At 39.8% G+C, this 17,723-nt stretch overlaps 2 protein-coding genes across 8 annotated transcripts in view; one reads left to right on the top strand and one right to left on the bottom strand.

The window, feature by feature from the left end:
- Positions 1 to 17,522, bottom strand: part of STARD6 (StAR related lipid transfer domain containing 6) — a 40,801-nt gene extending 23,279 nt beyond the window's left edge. For 2 of the 7 annotated variants that reach the window (XR_005353469.1, XM_038525961.1), the window contains exons 1-7: positions 17,311 to 17,522; positions 16,440 to 16,523; positions 14,572 to 14,665; positions 14,330 to 14,379; positions 9,631 to 9,757; positions 6,076 to 6,193; positions 2,929 to 3,022 (exon numbers count right to left, since the gene is read on the bottom strand). Coding sequence is in view for 6 of the 7 variants with exons in the window: in XM_038525961.1 (XP_038381889.1) it covers positions 2,929 to 3,022; positions 6,076 to 6,193; positions 9,631 to 9,757; positions 14,330 to 14,379; positions 14,572 to 14,661 (479 nt within the window). In the remaining variant the exon portion in view is untranslated. Of the gene's footprint in view, positions 1 to 2,928; positions 3,023 to 6,075; positions 6,194 to 9,630; positions 9,758 to 14,329; positions 14,380 to 14,571; positions 14,666 to 15,500; positions 15,593 to 15,700; positions 15,781 to 16,439; positions 16,524 to 17,177 lie in introns of all 7 variants that reach the window. The other 5 variants (XM_038525967.1, XM_038525964.1, XM_038525965.1 and 2 more) reach the window with 5 other exon arrangements.
- Positions 12,635 to 13,275, top strand: LOC100683370 (thymosin beta-4). The gene has a single exon (XM_038525968.1). It carries the CDS (start codon positions 12,719 to 12,721, stop codon positions 12,851 to 12,853), a length of 135 nt encoding a protein of 44 aa, XP_038381896.1. The 5' UTR covers positions 12,635 to 12,718; the 3' UTR covers positions 12,854 to 13,275.
- Positions 17,523 to 17,723: the final 201 nt, after the last annotated feature.

Genomic DNA, 17,723 nt, shown 5'->3' with positions numbered 1-17,723 from the left:
TAGGAAGACTAGTATTTTATATTCTAACTCAGTAATCTTCAAACTGGAGTATGTGAAGACTTTCCAAAGGGTATGCGAGGATGAATAACACTTAAGGGAATGAATTTTCAAATCTCTAATTTCCTTTTCCCTACATTGATCTGAGACTGTCTCTGATGGAGATGAAGGCTCCTCCTTTCCCACCAGCCTGTTCATATCATCCTTCTGTTGCTTTACAGAACAAAGGTATACCTGTCATCTTCCCTGAATAGCACCAAATGATACTACGGTGCTTTACTCTGGCATATAAAAATCTCTGAGATGCCAAAGGGAAAATCTGATCTATCGGAAGTGAATTGAGAAAGTGAATGACTAATGACTGGATAATAAATTCTTACCAAGTCATGTTGTCAATTCTTTGCTTTCAATAACATTTAAGGTTCTAACTTAGTTGTCAGCTGATAAGTCATTAAAAATAGTATTTGACTCTAGATTGTTATGTAATTTATGGTATACAACACAAAAGAATTTCAAGACATTTAATGACAGTCCTGGAATTATACTCTTTTCATTTTAGCGCACTTATATAAACAAACCTTTTGAGTGCTTACATTCATAAAAATGCAGAAGAGTGAACAATAGTAAGTACAATCTCATTTTATCAGTATTACCAATTACAGTTAAATTAGTTGTAATTGTTAGAAGAATGGACTCTGGAATGGTTTGAAGCTGAGCTTTGCTATTACCTATGTTCAACCTTGAAAAAATTACTTAGTCTTTCTGGACTTCCATTTTCGTTTCTGCAAAAAGACAGTAGTACTACCTACACTTCATGGGGCTGTTGGGACGACCAAATGAATCAATATATGTAAACTGTTTATATAGTGCCTAGAACCAAGTTAAGTGCTACCTAAGTTTTGCTAATAATAAAAGGTGTTTTCAATAAGTTTGTTTTTATATTTAATAGTAATGTAACATCTGGTAATATATTTTTTATTTTGATCATGTAATAATAATGTAGTACACATATATTTTGTGACATTTAGATACTTAAGATCACAAAGAAAATGGATTTTTAAAATTAAACACTTATTTTTGCAAAGAAGAATGACAGGGTGATTAGTAAAAGAATAAAATAATCCAAATATAAAATATATTCTATTAGGATTAAATTATGTGAGGGAGAAAAAGTAAGAGTGTGGGAGCAATGAGAAAATCGATGATGTAAATTTCTGACTGTTAAAGGTTGTATGTATTTTGAAGCTGATAGTTATAATAGGTTTCCAATTATGGTATCTAGAATTTATTGGATATGTTTATGAATTATATAACACTTTTTTTTAGAGTGTCAATATTTAGAGTGCTAAAAATTGCACCCTATTTAATCCTATGAAAATTTTAATAACTTAAAAATGTGCAAGGTGGAGTACAGTTTTAAAAAATTCTTTTGGAGGGGTATGGAGACCACTGCTTCAACACACCACTGAGTGTCCATTTTCTTCTACTCTTGTCTATGGAGAGTTTAGACTATTTTCATAGTGTCCCAGTGGCTAGTTTGAGAATATTCACTAGCTGCTGGAAAGGTCTTAAATCTCTATTTGAGTTTGCTAGGGCTTTACATGCTTAAGGAAACCTTTCCAGTATTTACTAGAGAGCACCTTTACTACTTATAAGTTTTATAAGCTTACTACATGACATTTACAAATGTGGGCTGCCCAAAATGTTGTGCTGCATGAAAAGAGAAGGTACAAAGGAATCACTTTTTTGTCAGTACCTTTCCCTGAGTCTATGAATGAGGCTGTATCTTTTCCTCTGACAGGATGCTAGGCAGAGCTCGCACCCTAGATGGGATATCTAGATCAGAGCTTTTGTCCCACGTTTCTCGTAGCGGAAAGGGAAAGTTGACAAGATGCAAGAAGGGGACTCAGCCTGTGAAGCATGGATCAGAGTGTGTAGCTTCTCAACTACAGTCCTTCCCAGCTGTTGATTTATGCAACTGATCTGAAGCAGGAATCCTTCCCCTGTTTTGTTTTCTTCTGCTGTGGAGAATAAAGTCTTGACCATAGTTTCAAAGTTAACACGTGGGAGGAAAGACCATGCATCACCATCATCACCATCTGCACCGATGATCCTGTCTATTAATGTACATAATTGTGAATTTCTTTCAGTTCTCTAATTCAGTAAAGAAAATATTAAGAATACAGTCTATAATGTAATTTTATTTTGACTTTCTTCTCATGTTTTATTTTTTTTCCTTCTATTGAGAGGTTTATATCTGGCCAATATAAAATTTTACATGTTTTTATGTGCCAGTATCTTTTACTTGTATGAAATCATTTAACAAAAACTCAAACTTAAGGAATTTGTGAAATGATATACATTGAATTAATGTACATCCATTCACAAAATGTGTATATTTTATGTTACCATCCATCCCTAGGCTGCTCACCTACCTATAGGCAGTGACACCTTTGATTTCTCTAGCTCTTTTCAAATTACCTACTGTAGGTCTCATTCTGCAGGTATTTGTAGGTAGTCCACTGGAAAGAATTCATTTGAGGTAAAGCATTCATTACTGATAAATGTGAGTGTATTATAATTCTATTTATTTTTTAATTTACAAAAATTCCTTAAAATTCACAGAAGTAACTCTAATGGGGAAATATAAAGCATCAGGTTAAGGTTAACTGGGAGTGAGGGGACAGAAGGGAATGTGTATGTGTGACTAGTCCCAGAGACCTCCAATTATACTTTATAGGGAATTATCTATTCTGATTATTAAAATACTTATAAAATTTATTTTTTAATTGCACTTAGGGGCAATTTTTTCCTAACAGAATATGCTGGCACACACTTCTACCAACGAATTAGGAATCCTTTAGTTAAGAAATCACAAACTGAACTGAAAAACTTGTTAAAATAAAATAAATAAATGCAAGTAACACTTACTCTTGCAGAGGAGAACATATATAGCCACAAGCATGGTTATAACCACGGACATAATTTGAAGATGGAGGATATGCTGGAAAATCCACACTGTTAGCTAAGTGATTTTAAAAAAAAAAGTTTTAATGAAGCCTGTTCCACAAAGATGAAAAGTTTTATTTTAAGTAGCATATTTTTAAAATTGTATGCGATAGCATTTATTTTCGGCACTGATATTAATTTTATATGTGTGTATGTTTGTACATATTCATATGTACACAGATCAAAATTGTGAATATGCCAGTATGAGCACTATCGTCCTCTCAAATTTTCTCCTGTTAGTATCTCTAAAGATGCTATTACCCTTTACATAAAACAAAAAGTATCATTTAATTACTTTCTGAGATTTGAAGCAAAAGAAGAAATCACAAAGGAAAAGACTATTCTGTTAGGATAGTGGGTTTGTAGATGTTTTTTGGTTAATAGTGATCTATTTATTTATTATTTAGGGTTAGATCCTTTTAAATCTACTTATTTTTTAAGTTTTTATTTGAATTCCAGTTGCTTAACATACAGTGGAATATTAGTTTCAGGTGTATAATATAAGTGATTCAACATTTATATACAACATGTTAATCATTTTTTAAATAAAATATTTGATATGATTATTTGGTCTATTAACGAAGATAGTTCAAATGCTCTTTTCTGCAGGGGCACCTGGGTGGTTCAGTCGGATAAGTATCAGACTGTTGGTTTCGGCTCAGGTCCTGATCTCAAGGTGCTGGGATCCAGCCCTGGGTCAGGCTCCATGCCCAGTGTGGAGCTGGCTTGGGATTATCTCTGCCGGCTTCCACCTGCACTCACTCACTCTTCTTCTAAAGTAAATAAATACATCTTTTAAAAAATGCTCTTTCTGCCTGTAGCTAATTCAAAGTATAATTAAAAGTCAGTAGAGTATGTTTTAGCAATTATGTAGCATAACTATATTGTATGTAAATGTAAAAGGGAGCTGATTTATGATTAAGTTTGTGATAATTATATAGACACTTTCTAAAAATATTTTTAAAAATATATTTGTGGGACAGCCCAGGTAGCTCAGCAGTTTAGCACCACCTTCAGCCCAGGGCCTGACCCCGGGGGTCCTGAGATCGAGTCCTGCATTGGGCTCCCTGCGTGGAGCCTGCTTCTCCCTCTGCCTGTGTCTCTCGTGAGTAAATAAATAAAATCTTAAAATATATATATACATATATATATATATTTGTTTTTTGTGCAACTGATTCCTGCTCTTGTCAGAAAAGATCGATTTTCCTGTATGATTTTAACATAAGCAGTCAATTCTATGGGAAATGCAATGTCAAACACTGGCTTAGGAACAGCTTAACAGACAAATGTGACTGAATGCATTTTCCATATTCATGACCTGTTCATCACCTTATCAGAGCCTGTTGTGTTGGCATAAAAGTACGGCCAGAGGTGATATTAATATATTTTGTCTCTGTTTAAAATATGGAGATTATCCTTGTCTTTCTTTAAAACTTTTTTTTTTGTTATATCACAAACTAGTATGGGTCTTTTGTGAGGCATGTGGGATGACAGCACAGATTTTGAAAGTCAGAAGACTTGAGTTTTAATTCTGGTTCAGGTGCTAATTAGCCATATAACTGTATCACTTAGTTTCCTCACTGGTGAAATAATGCACACAAAATATTTAGCTTAAAACAAGCTGCACAATAAGTTAAACAACAACAAATGGAACATTAAGAAAACCTAGTATTCATCAAAAATTCATTTAAGAAAATTGCTTAAGGCAGATTTAGTATCGAACACCAGATGATTGAGTACTACTACTATTTGTTGACTGTAACTTCCATAATTCTTTACCTTCCCTCTGATGGCTAAAAAGGAGATTAAAATGGTCTGCTTCAAAATACAGAAAACAACAGATCTCGAATGCAGTCACCCAGTATTTTGTGCTGGAGGCAGTGAATAAAATTTATGTGCTCTCATTTAAGAAGGAGACAGCTCAGTGACAACTGTATGAACCTACAAGAGACAGCTACAGGGAAGGGACGAATCTCAGGCCTTAGCGGCACACGCTGCAATACACTGTGTTCGAGTGAGGGCTGTTAGCAGGACGATGACGCGTCTGGACTCTGAGCCTTAGAGTCCTACGGACATAGCAGAGCAACGGAAACCATGCTGGAAAATAATTAACAGCACTTAACTGTCCTATCCAGTTTAAACTGTCCAAGCAGTTTACAATAGATAAAGCTATTCAGATAGGAATGGTGAGATTAAATTGAAATCTGGAGAAAAACGGCTCTAGGCCACTGTCCTACCAAAGTCCCTTCACCAGAAGTTCCTTCATCTATGTGAGTCCAAAGATCTTTGTGGTATGAACTGGTATGTTTTAAGTGAACGAAGCAAGTTAGGAAATGATCACCTGTTTGCATTTTATAGAGTGACATATTTTTGGGAGGGCTAAGGATATAACAAAACCTCCAATTTCTGAAAGAAATATAAGGGACAGCCCGGGTGGCTCAGCGGTTTAGCTCCACCTTCAGCCCAGGTTGTGATCCTGGGAGACCTGGGATCAAGTCCCACATCGGGCTCCCTGCATGGAGCCTGCTTCTCCCTCTGCCTGTGTCTCTGCCTCTCTCTCTCTCTCTCTCTCATTAATAAATAAAATCTTTAAAAAAATAAATATAAGCACATTTATGTAAAGACTTGTCTAAAGAAAATTTCTTCAGGAATTTTACCTTACTGGATATGCCCATTCTACACAATTCAAGTATAATATTATGTATCCAAAGATTAACTTTGTGTCTAGATTAACTATATATCATATACATATAAGATGTATATGCTGTGAAGTTTTAGTTTATAAGCACCCATCTATACCTAGTCCTGCATGCTATAAGCTGCAAGAAGGCCAAGAGATACCATAATTATTTACTGATGTTAATGGCACCTCCGGAGTTGGGTAAAATGTCAGGCTTCTTTGTCTATACTATACATATATTTACTGGTCTCAGTAAAAAATAAATAAATAAATAAAAATAAAAAATTAATTGAACACACACGGTATCTTCCAAACTGTGAGTTAAAGGAAAACACATTTATTAATGACTCCTAAGAATTCCAAAATGTGGGTAAATTGTTCCAACTTACAACTGATAATATCCATATTCCCTTCACAGCGCTTGAAGTACACTAAGTCGACAAAGTCCCGGGGGGAGATTGAGCCCATGGCAAAGCTTTGTGTGATGGTATGACATATGCATGTGTCCTGCAACAAATCAAACCATAAAGATTGCAGCAGTTACTTAATATCTAGTCTTCGTATCACTTCACAAAGCATTTCACTGAGTACGGTTAGCTACTTTTTGGAAAAAGCAGGGCTTTGAAATCATAAGAGCTTATCAAATCAGCTTGCATTTTCACTGTTAGAGGAACACTGTATCTATAAGTGCAAGGTAACAAAAGCAAAAGTGAACAAGTGGGACTACTTCAAACTAAAAAGCTCTGCGCAGCAAAGGAAACTATAAATAAAAAGGCCATGCTACAAGGGGAGAAAGTCATTTGCAAATCATGTACCTGGTAAAGCATTAATGTAAGTGCAGAAAATTCAGAATGGAATCTTGTTATCATCTACTCTTTAAATTTTTATTTATTTTTTTAAAGATTTTTTTAAAATTTATTTATTCATGAAAGACAGAGAGAGAGAGAGAGATAGAGAGGCAGAGACACAGGCAGAGGGAGAAGCAGGCTCCATGCAGGGAGCCCGACGTAGGACTCGATCCCGGGTCTCCGGGGTCACACCCTGGACTGAAGGCGGCGCTAAACCGCTGAGCCACCCGGGCTGCCCTACCCTTTAAATTTTTAGATGAAGAAATTGAAGCCTAACAGATTAAATCACATGCAAAACTGGAGATAAGGACAGAACTAAACCCATGTTCCTGATTCCCAGGACAGAACTATTCCTCCCAGTCCACATCGGCCAGGTAATATATTCTAAAGAATATATTGGTTTAGCACCCGTGGGGTAAGGCCTAAAGTTAAAGACTGGTGTTTGGTGCTGCCTGGACATCTGCTGAAATCAGGAGAGTCTTGACTGGCCCAGCTGCAAGTTACTCTCTCCATCTGTCCTCCAGGTGAGGGCCCTAAGCCAAACCGCACTCCTGAGCAGCAGGATCAGGCCACTTCCCACCTGTGCCCCGCTGGGCTGCAAAACTATTCCAACAACCAAGCACAGCCTCCTGTAGGAGTCGGGTCAGGCCAACCTCTGGGTACTACAAAGTCGGTCTTGAACAACCCCTGACTATCCACTCCGGGCCTGGGTGCAACTCCCAGGCCACACTGCGTGGCACGGCGTGACCTGGAGCGCTGAGCCTGCACGCTACCCCTCGGCACTGCTGCCCCAGCATCCGCTTTGGGGCCACTCACGGGGAGCTAAGCATGTGCCTTACAAGTCGCCACCGAGTCACAAGCGAGGGTCAGCTCCCGAGGGAACCTCCCCGCCTCCGGCCTTCCCCTCGGGGCTCCCTGACGGTGGCGCCTGCACTTTACAGAATGACCCGCCCTCCTAGTTGGGATCCGGCCTGACCCAGGATTCCCAGAGCGCTGCACCTGCAGGCACCGACCATGGCCCGGGCTCCGGCTCCCGTGCCCCCCCCCCCCCTCCCCGGCGGGGGCTCCTGGAAGCAGGCTGTGACGCCTTCCGGGACTGGTGACCAACGCACTTCTCTGTTTCAATTTCTCCTGTGGTCTTTGGTTGAAACGTGGCTCACCATCCGGCACCGCGTGCTCCGCTTCACAAAGGCCCATGTAAGTCGAAGGGCTGTCTCCTGGGTTATGACGATGATTACCGAACTGCTGACCTCACTTGCCTAGTGTCAGACGTCCTATGTTTGATCACCCCCATAACCCCAGAGCAGGAATCTCTCCCGCCCTCATTTTTTTTTATTTTTTTAGATTTTATTTATTTTTTTTCGAGAGAGAGAGAGAGGCAGAGACACAGGCAGAGGGAGAAGCAGGCTCCATGCAGGGAGCCCGATGTGGGACTCGATCCTGGATCCCCAGGATCAGGCCCTGGGCTGAAAGCAGCACTAAACCGCTGAGCCACCCCGGCTGCCCCCCTCCCTCCCTCATTAGTGGGGGTAAATGAGTCAGTAAAATACATGCCCAGAGATGCATATTATGAAATTCATAGGAAGGTAAAATAATTCTTAGGCTGCAATGCTACTCAGAGGTAATGTAGTATATTGGAAAAAGCACAGAATTTGGAATCAGGAGATCAAGCATGAAGTCATGGCTCTACCACATATTGGCTGTAGTGACGTTGGGCAAATCACATAATTTCTCTGAATCTGTTAAGGTTTTTTGATGCCAAATCTAGTATTCTTTCCATTATTAAAGTTGACTTGCAGCAACAGCAGACATGTATGAAGTATGAATGGAACTGTGTAGTTAGTATCACAGAGTCATGAGGGGAACAGTCCAGTGTTTGAATTTCATTCATGATGGACTATGTTTCTCAAACTGGAAGTTTAAATCCCAGGAGGGTAATGGACAGGTGTTTCTTGTGCATAGGAACTTCAGGACTGCTCTACAAAACGGAATATTTACCTTCCTGGGCTTTTCCACAACCTCTCCTCACTCCCAAGCTTTAAAATCAATTTAGGGGCAGCCTGGGGTGGCACAGCAGTTTAGTGCCACCTTCAGCCCAGGGCGTGATCCTGGAGTCCTGGGATCGAGTCCCACATCGGGCTCCCTGCATGGAGCCTGCTTCTCCCTCTGCCTGTGTCTCTGCCTCTCTCTCTCTCTCTCTGTATCCTCATGAATAAATAAAATCTTTAAAATAAATAAATAAATAATAAAAATAAATAAAATAAAATAAATAAATAAATAAAACAAATAAATTTAATAAAAGGAGGTAAAGGTAACCTACAGAGTTCTAACTAAATGATAATGTGATGGCAGATATGTGGGACATTGTTTTCACGTGTGGAATGTGGCTTGGAGACACAAAGAACCAAAGACCCAGTGACCTGAAATTTTACAAATGCAACTGTTTGTGAAAATCATAAAGGTTTGCTATATGACTCAATTTTTAAAAACAGTTTATTGAGGGATCTTTGAGTGGCTCAGTGGTTAAGCATCTGCCTTTGGCTCAGGACATGAACCTGGAGTCCCGGGATCAAGTCCCACATCGGGCTCCCTGCTTCTCCCTCCGCCTGTGTCTCTGCCTCTCTCTGTGTGTCTCTCATGAATAAATAAAATCTTTAAAAAAAATTACATGCTGTTTGCTCTTGAGTCTTTACAGTATGTGTCTGCGTTGCTCTTATTATCTAATGTATCTAATGTAAATCTACTGACTTCCCATCAAAGAAGGCATGCTTAAAAAAAAAAAAAAAAAAGAAGGCATGCTTAATCTTTTTCTTCCACCTAATGGGGGAGGTGAATACAATAACTCCCTTCAAGACTAAAGACACATCTGCAAGAGCTGGCTAGATTCAGAATGTGCTAAGCCTTTACAACAGAATCAGGCTAATTGGCATTAAACTTTTGATTAATAATGAGGGAAGTTTTAAAACTTTTATAAAGATTTCAATTCGAGTCTATAAAATATGAAGTGTCTACATCATATAAGTTAACATACTCAAATCACTAATAAAACTAAAATACATTGATACAGCAAGAGTCTAGTATCAAACAATAAATTACCGAATCAATCCTGTGTACCATATTGTACACTTTTAATGCTTTATCCCATGTAACTCTGTTTTCAGGTTTGTAGAGGAAATCAGATAGGTTAGTTGTCGATTCTGGAATCACTCCTTCAACACGATATCTATAGTTAACAAAACAGAGAAAATTCAAAATTTAACATGTTTAGCCTAAGCTCAAAATACGATGCTATCATAGTATAAAGTAGGCTAATTTAGCAAATAACAGGAAAAAACACTTGTAAGTAGTATCAGCAATTCAAAACACTAATATTCAATTGCAATTAGCCAGGTTTATTTAAATAAGCATTAAATAATGTAAGTTATTTCAAAATGTATTTTTCTACAAATCTATAGTGTTTTATAGTTGTCTTTTTTAGAAGGGCTACTACCTTCTTTTAGAGATTTTCTAAAATCTTTTTCATAAATATTAACCTGTGGTATTTATCATAAGCCAAACGCAACTGATGAGACGTTTGTACAGTTACACATACAGTATCTTATAGCCCCAAGTCTTTCATTTTTTAAAAGATTTTATTTATTTACTCATAAGAGACACACACACACACACACACACAGAAAGGCAGAGACACAGGCAGAGGGGGAGAAGCAGGCTTCTTGCAGGGAGCCCGATGTGGGACCCCAGGATCACACCCTGAGCTGAAGGCAGATGCTCAACTGCTGAGCCATTCAGGCAACCCTTGTAGCCCCAATTCTTAATTTAAGGATGTGATGTGGTCTAAAGCAGTAGCCAGCAATTTTTTCACACCAGATAGTATATAATTTAGGCTTTGCAGGTGACCATCATCTATGTTGCAACTATTAACTTTGCAGTAAAGCAGCCATAGACAATATACGAGGAATGGGCATGTCTGTATTACAACTTAACCTTATTCATAAACCATGACTTTTGAATTTCATTCATTTTTCACATGTCAGGATTTGGGCAACTAACTGACCTTTGTGTTTGTCCATCACTGATATTAGGTGTGAGAAAACTGGATTTAGGGGCACCTGGATGGCTCAGCAGTTGAGCGTATGCCTTTGGCTCTGGCGTGATCCCAGAGTCCCAGGATCGAGTCCCACATCCGGCTCCCCTCAGGGAGCCTGCTTCTCCCTCTGTTTGTGTCTCTGCCTCTCTCTGTGTCTCTCATGAATAAATAAAATTTTTTTAAAAAATCCAAAACTGATTTGGTCAGTAATCTATTATCCAGGCCAGTATTTCAGAGGCATATTCCTGTTCAAAAACATTTGGAAAAGTTTGACTTAACATTAGTTTTTTTTTACTCTAGGATTTCTCAGACCTTAGAGGGAATTTCTGCAAGAGAATACAGTCTGGAGTATTTTGAAAAACTTATCTGAGGGGCACCTGTTTGGCTCAGTCGGGTAAGCAACTATTGATTTCAGCTCAGGTCATGATCTCAGGGTGCTGGGATGGAGCCCTGTATCAGCTCCCTACTCAGCGGGGAGTCTACTTCTCCCTTTCTCTCTCCCTCTGCTTCTCCCCCTGCTTATACTCATGCACGTTCTCTTTCTCTCTTTCAAATAAGTAAAATCTTAAAAAAAAAAAAAGAAAAGAAAGGAAAAGAAAAGAAAAATTTATTTGATAATGCAACCCATTTCCCACCTCAAGGCATTTTGAGGGATTACATTTCTCCCAGATACTACTTTGCCAATTAGCACTGGACCATGCTATATATTCCCAAAGCCTGTAATGCTTACACTCTGTTGCACATTCTAATTCATATGCATATGTTTCTCATATTTACAATTTAAATAAAATGTGAAGCTTCCTTTGATGTACTGGAAAAGTTTTAAGCTTCCCTAGATTTTCCCCATGATTTGATTGCAACCTCACTTTCCTCTCACTCCAGGCCAGGGGAAGTAAACTTTTGACTGATGCAGACAAACCTGACCAACATGTTCAGACTACCTTCCTTTGTAGGAACCTCAATATCTGCCACAAGGAATACAGAATAATAGAGGTATTTTGAAAGATATAAAGTGCTCCAGTCATACCCTCCTTGCATTAGCAAACATGGCAAATTTAAAAGAATCACTGAGTTGTGCTTGAGAAAACAAGCATGCAAAACTGAATTTTATTACCTTTTACTAACCTTAATTTTAAACCTCTGTTTGATATTTACTGGACTACAGCACAACTATAAAAAAGAACTGGGGCAGCCCGGGTGGCTCAGCGGTTTAGCGCCGCCTTCAGCCCAGGGCCTGATCCTGGAGTTCCGGGATCGAGTCCCACATCGGGCTCCCTGCATGGAGCCTGCTTCTCCCTCTGCCTGTGTCTCTGCCTCTCTTTCTGTGTGTGTCTCTCATGAATGAATAAATAAAATCTTAAAAAAAAAAAAAAACTAGCTAAAAGACAGTTTTCCAAAACCAGTGTGTGACAGGTAGTCTCTACCATGGGTCTCAGTGATCCACTTCCTGGTACTCACACTTGTGGATTCCCCTTCCCGTGAGTCAGGGCTGGATCTACTGATTCACTTCTAATAAACTGAATATTCCAAAAGTTATGGGAGGTCACTTCCAGAATTAGGTTGCAGAAAGGCTTTGGCTTCTGACTGGTTTGCTCCTTCTCTTGTTCTCTCCCAGAACCTCACTGTGAGGTACGCAAACTGTCATGTTGTGAGTAGCCCTATGGAGCAGTCCATATGTCAAGGAGCTGAGGAAGGCTTCCAGCCAACAACCATGTATGTGAGCCTGGAAGCAGAGCTGCCTTTAGCTGAGACCAAAGCCTCAGCTGACACCTTGATCGCAGCCTGGTAAGAATCTTTGAGACAGAGGCACCAGGCTAAGCAACATCTGGGTTCCTGACCCACAGATTCCATAGGATAATAAATGTTAAGTCCCTAAGACATGGGGTAAGATATTTTCATACTTTAATAAATAACTACTATATAGTACATATAAATTTCCCACTTAAAATGTGAGTGCAGAAAGTTCCAATTTTTGTTTGTTTAGTTTTGCATGCAAGAGTATAATGCCTCTATTCGGCAGCGACCGCAGCGCAGACCGGATCCCTCTCCTCTCTCCAGCTCGCTCGTGCGCCGCGCTCCGCTTCCTCTGCAACCATGTCTGACAAACCCGATATGGCTGAGATTGAGAAATTCGATAAGTCGAAATTGAAGAAGACAGAAACGCAAGAGAAAAATCCACTGCCTTCGAAAGAAACGATTGAACAGGAGAAGCAAGCAGGCGAATCGTAATGAGGCGTGCGCCGCCAATATGCACTGTACATTCCACAAGCATTGCCTTCTTATTTTACTTCTTTTAGCTGTTTAACTTTGTAAGATGCAAAGCGGTTGGATCAAGTTTAAATGACTGTGCTGCCCCTTTTCACATCAAAGAATGGAGAACTACTGACAACGAAGGCGCCTGCCTTTCCCATCTGCCTGTCTGGCTGGCTGGCAGGGAAGGAAAAGAACTTGCATGTTGGTGAAGGAAGAAGCTGGGTGGGAGGACAGTGAGATCTAGAGTAAAAAACCAAGCTGGCCCAAGGTATCTTGCAGGCTGTTAAAATGCAGTTTAATCAGAGTGCCATTTTTTTGTTCAAATGATTTTAATTATTGGAATGCACAATTTTTTTAATATGCAAATAAAGTTTTAAAACGTGAAAAAAAAAAAAAAAGAGTATAATGCCTCTGATAAAAAAAATCTCAATAAAGCTTTAAAACAGCCCAATTGGGGCTATTCCCTGAATGGCTCTAGGCATGGCATAGCACCTTGCATACAAATATCCAAGTATTATTGAATGAATAAATAACTTCCAAAGTTTCCTTGATGCATAGGTTGCTGTCTATACTTGTCTGATCTGTAAGCACCAAAAAGCTTATCCAAGAGCTTATTCCTCTAGTATGACTGGACTTGACTTTATCCACTCCCCTTCTTAGTCAATATTTGAAAGTGCTGCTATTAGAGTCATTAATTATTTAGATAATGAAGGCAGGGATCATCTTCCTGATAATTATTAAAATGAATAGGATAAAGCATGCCAGTTTTACCTTATAGTAGAAAACTGGATTGAGATAAAAGGTAAGTAAATTCTAGTTAAATGATAAAAGAGCAAGAAATACAAAATGAAGTAGATGAGAGAGTAGACTCCAAAAAAATTGAATGTGATTTCGATAACATGATAATCTGTTTGCATTAATATGATATTGTGGGCAATGAAAGAACAACTCTTAAGAATAAGGTTAAGAATGTCAGCACAATTACCCTCAGTGTAGTTGTATTTGAAAAAACAGGGTCCTCAGAAATATCCTTAGAGGCAGCTTTCAGAAAACATTATATATATCAGCAAGAGAAATAAATTGGGGGAAATAAAATATTTTTTTAGTGGTTCATTTAATGGAAAGGCTAAGTGTTTGAAAGGCCACAAAATATTAGTGTTATCAAGAAAATACCAATTTGCTTTTATAGTAATTATCTCTTGAGGTAGTAATTATTTCTTTTTTGAAAGATTTTTTTCCTGATTGTCTTCAAGTTTGAAAATGATTAGATGGTACACAATTGCTCTAATTTATTAATATCACATTTCAACCCAGTGACTTTATAAGACTTTATAATTAATTTCTATTTCCTGATTACTATCAAGCAATGTTATAGCTAATGAAGCAGCACTGAATTCTATATACATCAATGCCACTGAATTCAAACAACTATAAAAAGGAACTTGTACTCACAGATTTCCATGGAATTTTTTAGAAGCCTTGCTGGAAACAGTTATCTTTTTCTCAAAGGGGAATAAAAATCCAGAAATAAATTAGCTGTCAGATATGGAAAAAAATGAAAAGTAAAAACAAACAAACAAAAAGTAAAAATGTATTATTTGGTTCGTAAAAGAAAATATTTTAAAAAGTCTTTATAATGAAAAACTTCTCATTAAGAAATAAATTCTTGAAACACATTTAACTTTTTTTCTTACTGAAGTCTTAACCACTTTCCAGCCTGTTGTGTCTTGATTGTATCCTAAAATTTCTAGTGCAGTTTCTTGGGCAAGTGCCTTATAGTCCATTTACCTGCAAAGTTGTAAAAACAGACAACCGGTAAGAATATAATCATACAAAACAATTTTAAAATGCTGTATTACAGGGATCCCTGAGTGGCGCAGCGGTTTAGCGCCTGCCTTTGGCCCAGGGCACGATCCTGGAGACCCGGGATCGAATCCCACGTCGGGCTCCCGGTGCATGGAGCCTGCTTCTCCCTCTGCCTTTGTCTCTGCCTCTCTCTCTCTCTGTGTGACTATCATAAATAAATAAAAATTAAAAAAAAATAAAATAAAATAAAATGCTGTATTACATTTTAAGACTATTTCTACAGTCTCACACAGAGTAATGAACAATAATTTTTTATTAAGTTTTTACTTAATAATTGCTAAGTGCGTACATGCATGAATTCCTTATTCATTATATTTCAAACGAGAAAATGTGGTATAGTACAAAGAGCAGGCAGGCTTTGGATTGAATCCTGTCTCTGCCACTAATTGTGAACCACATTATTTAATATTTCCATTTTCCCATTTTCTTGGATAATAGCTAACTCTGCAAAATTAATGTGAAGATTAAATGAGATAATGCACTTTAATGTCCTATCCCATTACCTGGCATGTAATAGCCATTCAATAAATCATTAATATTTCTAAGCGCTTAATCATGTTTTATTTCTCTTGTAAAGCATCATAATCTGTTGATCCAGTGTTCCTGGGACTAAGTCTTTTTTAAGTGACGGCAGTGGCACTAAAGAATCTGACCTTTGGCTTCCTCTCCAAAGGCAACTCTTACCTGTCTTCTCTTCCACTCAGCTCCAATCATATTGACCTGGCTGTTCCTCAAATACAACTAAGCATCTTCCTACCTCAGGATCCTTGCTGTTCCCTCTGCTTGTAATATTCTTCCCAAATGAATGACAGACTCCTCTTCATTGGTGACTTTGTTGAAACATTGCCTCTTCAGACAGGATCAAGGTCAAATCAATTCAATATGAACATATTTACTGAACCCCTTATTAGGGATTAGGTACTATGGAGGTGTGGCAAACGCAACTGAGCAAGATACTATTTCTGTTCTGAATGAGTTCAGGAAACTGAAGTCCCATTGGTCCTTTGGCTCATTATCTAGTTTTCCCTTAGAGGAAGCTGGATTGTATGTTGGAAGGAATGTGACAACAGACAGCTGGATTCAAATCCTAACTTTGCTGCTCATCACCAACTAAATTATTTTGAATAAATTGTTTAACCTTTGAATAGATTGGGGACAGTAATATCCGTCTCATGGGGTCATTATAAAGATGAGTTAATATATGCAAAAGTGACTGAAACTGTGGGACCCCTTCTTGATCAGAAACATTAGTTTCTTTGCTCAAAATGACACACTTAAATCTATCTTTTTTAAAAATATTCTCCAAAGAGGGCAGCCCGGGTGGCTCAGCAGTTTAGCGCCTTCAGCCCAGGATGTGATTGATCCTGGAGTCCCGGGATTGAGTCCCCGGTCGGGCTCCCTGCATGGAGCCTGCTTCTCCCTGTGTCTGCCTCTCCCTCTGTGTCTCTCATGAATAAATAAATAAAATCTTTTTAAAAAATTCCCCAAAGAGCTGCCTCAATAAACCTCCTTAAAGTTCAATTATCAGAACTATGTCTTAACTGGCTCTCACTTAAAGCCCTAGGTTGGCTCCTAAACCCGCTTTCTCTTGTTTAGTCCTCCAGCAAGGCATAACGCCTAGTTGACATCTCTATATGAAAAGCTTTACTAAACCATTACAACTCCTTTTAACCCAGTCGACTTTTGGTTTCTTTACCTTTCCTAATCGATCTAGTCCAGGATTTTAATAATTATTGGGACTCTTCTCCAAATCCTTGTGGAGCTCTCCATCTCTCTTAACCTGTGAAGGAACGGAGTAGAATTATTTTGATCCCGTGAATTAGGTCAGCATATTTGATCATTGCCCTTCCAATTTTCTCAGCGTCCTTTACTTTCACTTCATGTCCTCATTAGGAAACACTTGCTATACTCGACCGTGATGAGAGAAAAAGGCAATAAGAGAAATGTTAATAGTAGGGTTTATGAAAAGGACCTTTAAGAAATTATCTTAAAAAAAAATAAAAAAAAGAAGGACGGGTTAAGAAGACATTCAGGTGGAATGGTAATAAAGATGTGTGGGAAGCCTGGGTGGCTCAGCCGGTGAGCATCTGCCTTGGCCCAGGGAGTCATTCCAAGGTCCTGGGGTAGAGTCCCGCATCTGGGTCCCTCCAGCCAGCCTGCTTCTCCCTCTGCCTGTGACTCTGTGTCTCTCATTTATAAATACATAAAATCTTTAAAAAAAAAACAAACCAACAAATAAATATGCCTAACTTTTTAAGCTCTTGCCATTACGAGTCCTTGACCAGTCCCTGGCCTGTGCTCGTCCCGGCGTGTTTGACGCGGCGCTTTATTTCCCATCAGCGGCCTACCTGATATTAGCTGTTGTAGAAAAGGCACCAATTATTGGAACCGCTATTGGCTCTAGAGGGTCGAGTCCTGCGGGCCTGGCACTCACCTTCAAACCACAATAAGCGCGGTGGATTGAACCGGTTCATTGCACCTCGCAGCTTGTGGACTTTCTCGGTCGCTGAGAAGCGAGGAGAGGATGGGTTTGGGGGTCGCGCAAGGAGCCCCGACGGCGGGGTTACCTGGTGGTGGGGCCTCGGGGCAGCGGGTCACACTCGGCGGGAGGGACGGGCAAGGTGGCCTTCGCCCCTAAGGTCGGCGGGAGAGAAACGGAGCCCGGCGCCGCGACGGCATCCTCCCCTGGCATCCGCACCCGGCGAGGCTGCGTTCTCGCCCCCCGTATCCCCGTGCACGCGGGCTGCGGCCGGGTCTGCGCGCCTGCTCCGAGAGCGTCCCTTCCTCTGCGCTGCCCGGCGCGGCCCGGCCATCCCGCCCCGGGAACCGAGGCCCCCAGGACTGTTAGCGCCCCGCGCCTGCTGCGGGGGGGGCCGGCGGCCAGCCCCGGGAGGGCCGCGCTCGGGGCCGGGGCCGGGGCCCGAACGGCGGCCGCCCGCGCCCAGGGTCCCGGGAGCCCGCGCACGGCGGAGGCCGGCGG

The sequence above is a fragment of the Canis lupus genome, chromosome 1, assembly GCF_011100685.1.
Source record: "Canis lupus familiaris isolate Mischka breed German Shepherd chromosome 1, alternate assembly UU_Cfam_GSD_1.0, whole genome shotgun sequence".
NCBI lineage: Eukaryota > Metazoa > Chordata > Mammalia > Carnivora > Canidae > Canis > Canis lupus.
Note: the sequence above shows the minus strand (reverse complement) of the source record. Positions and strands in the feature narration are given on the sequence as shown.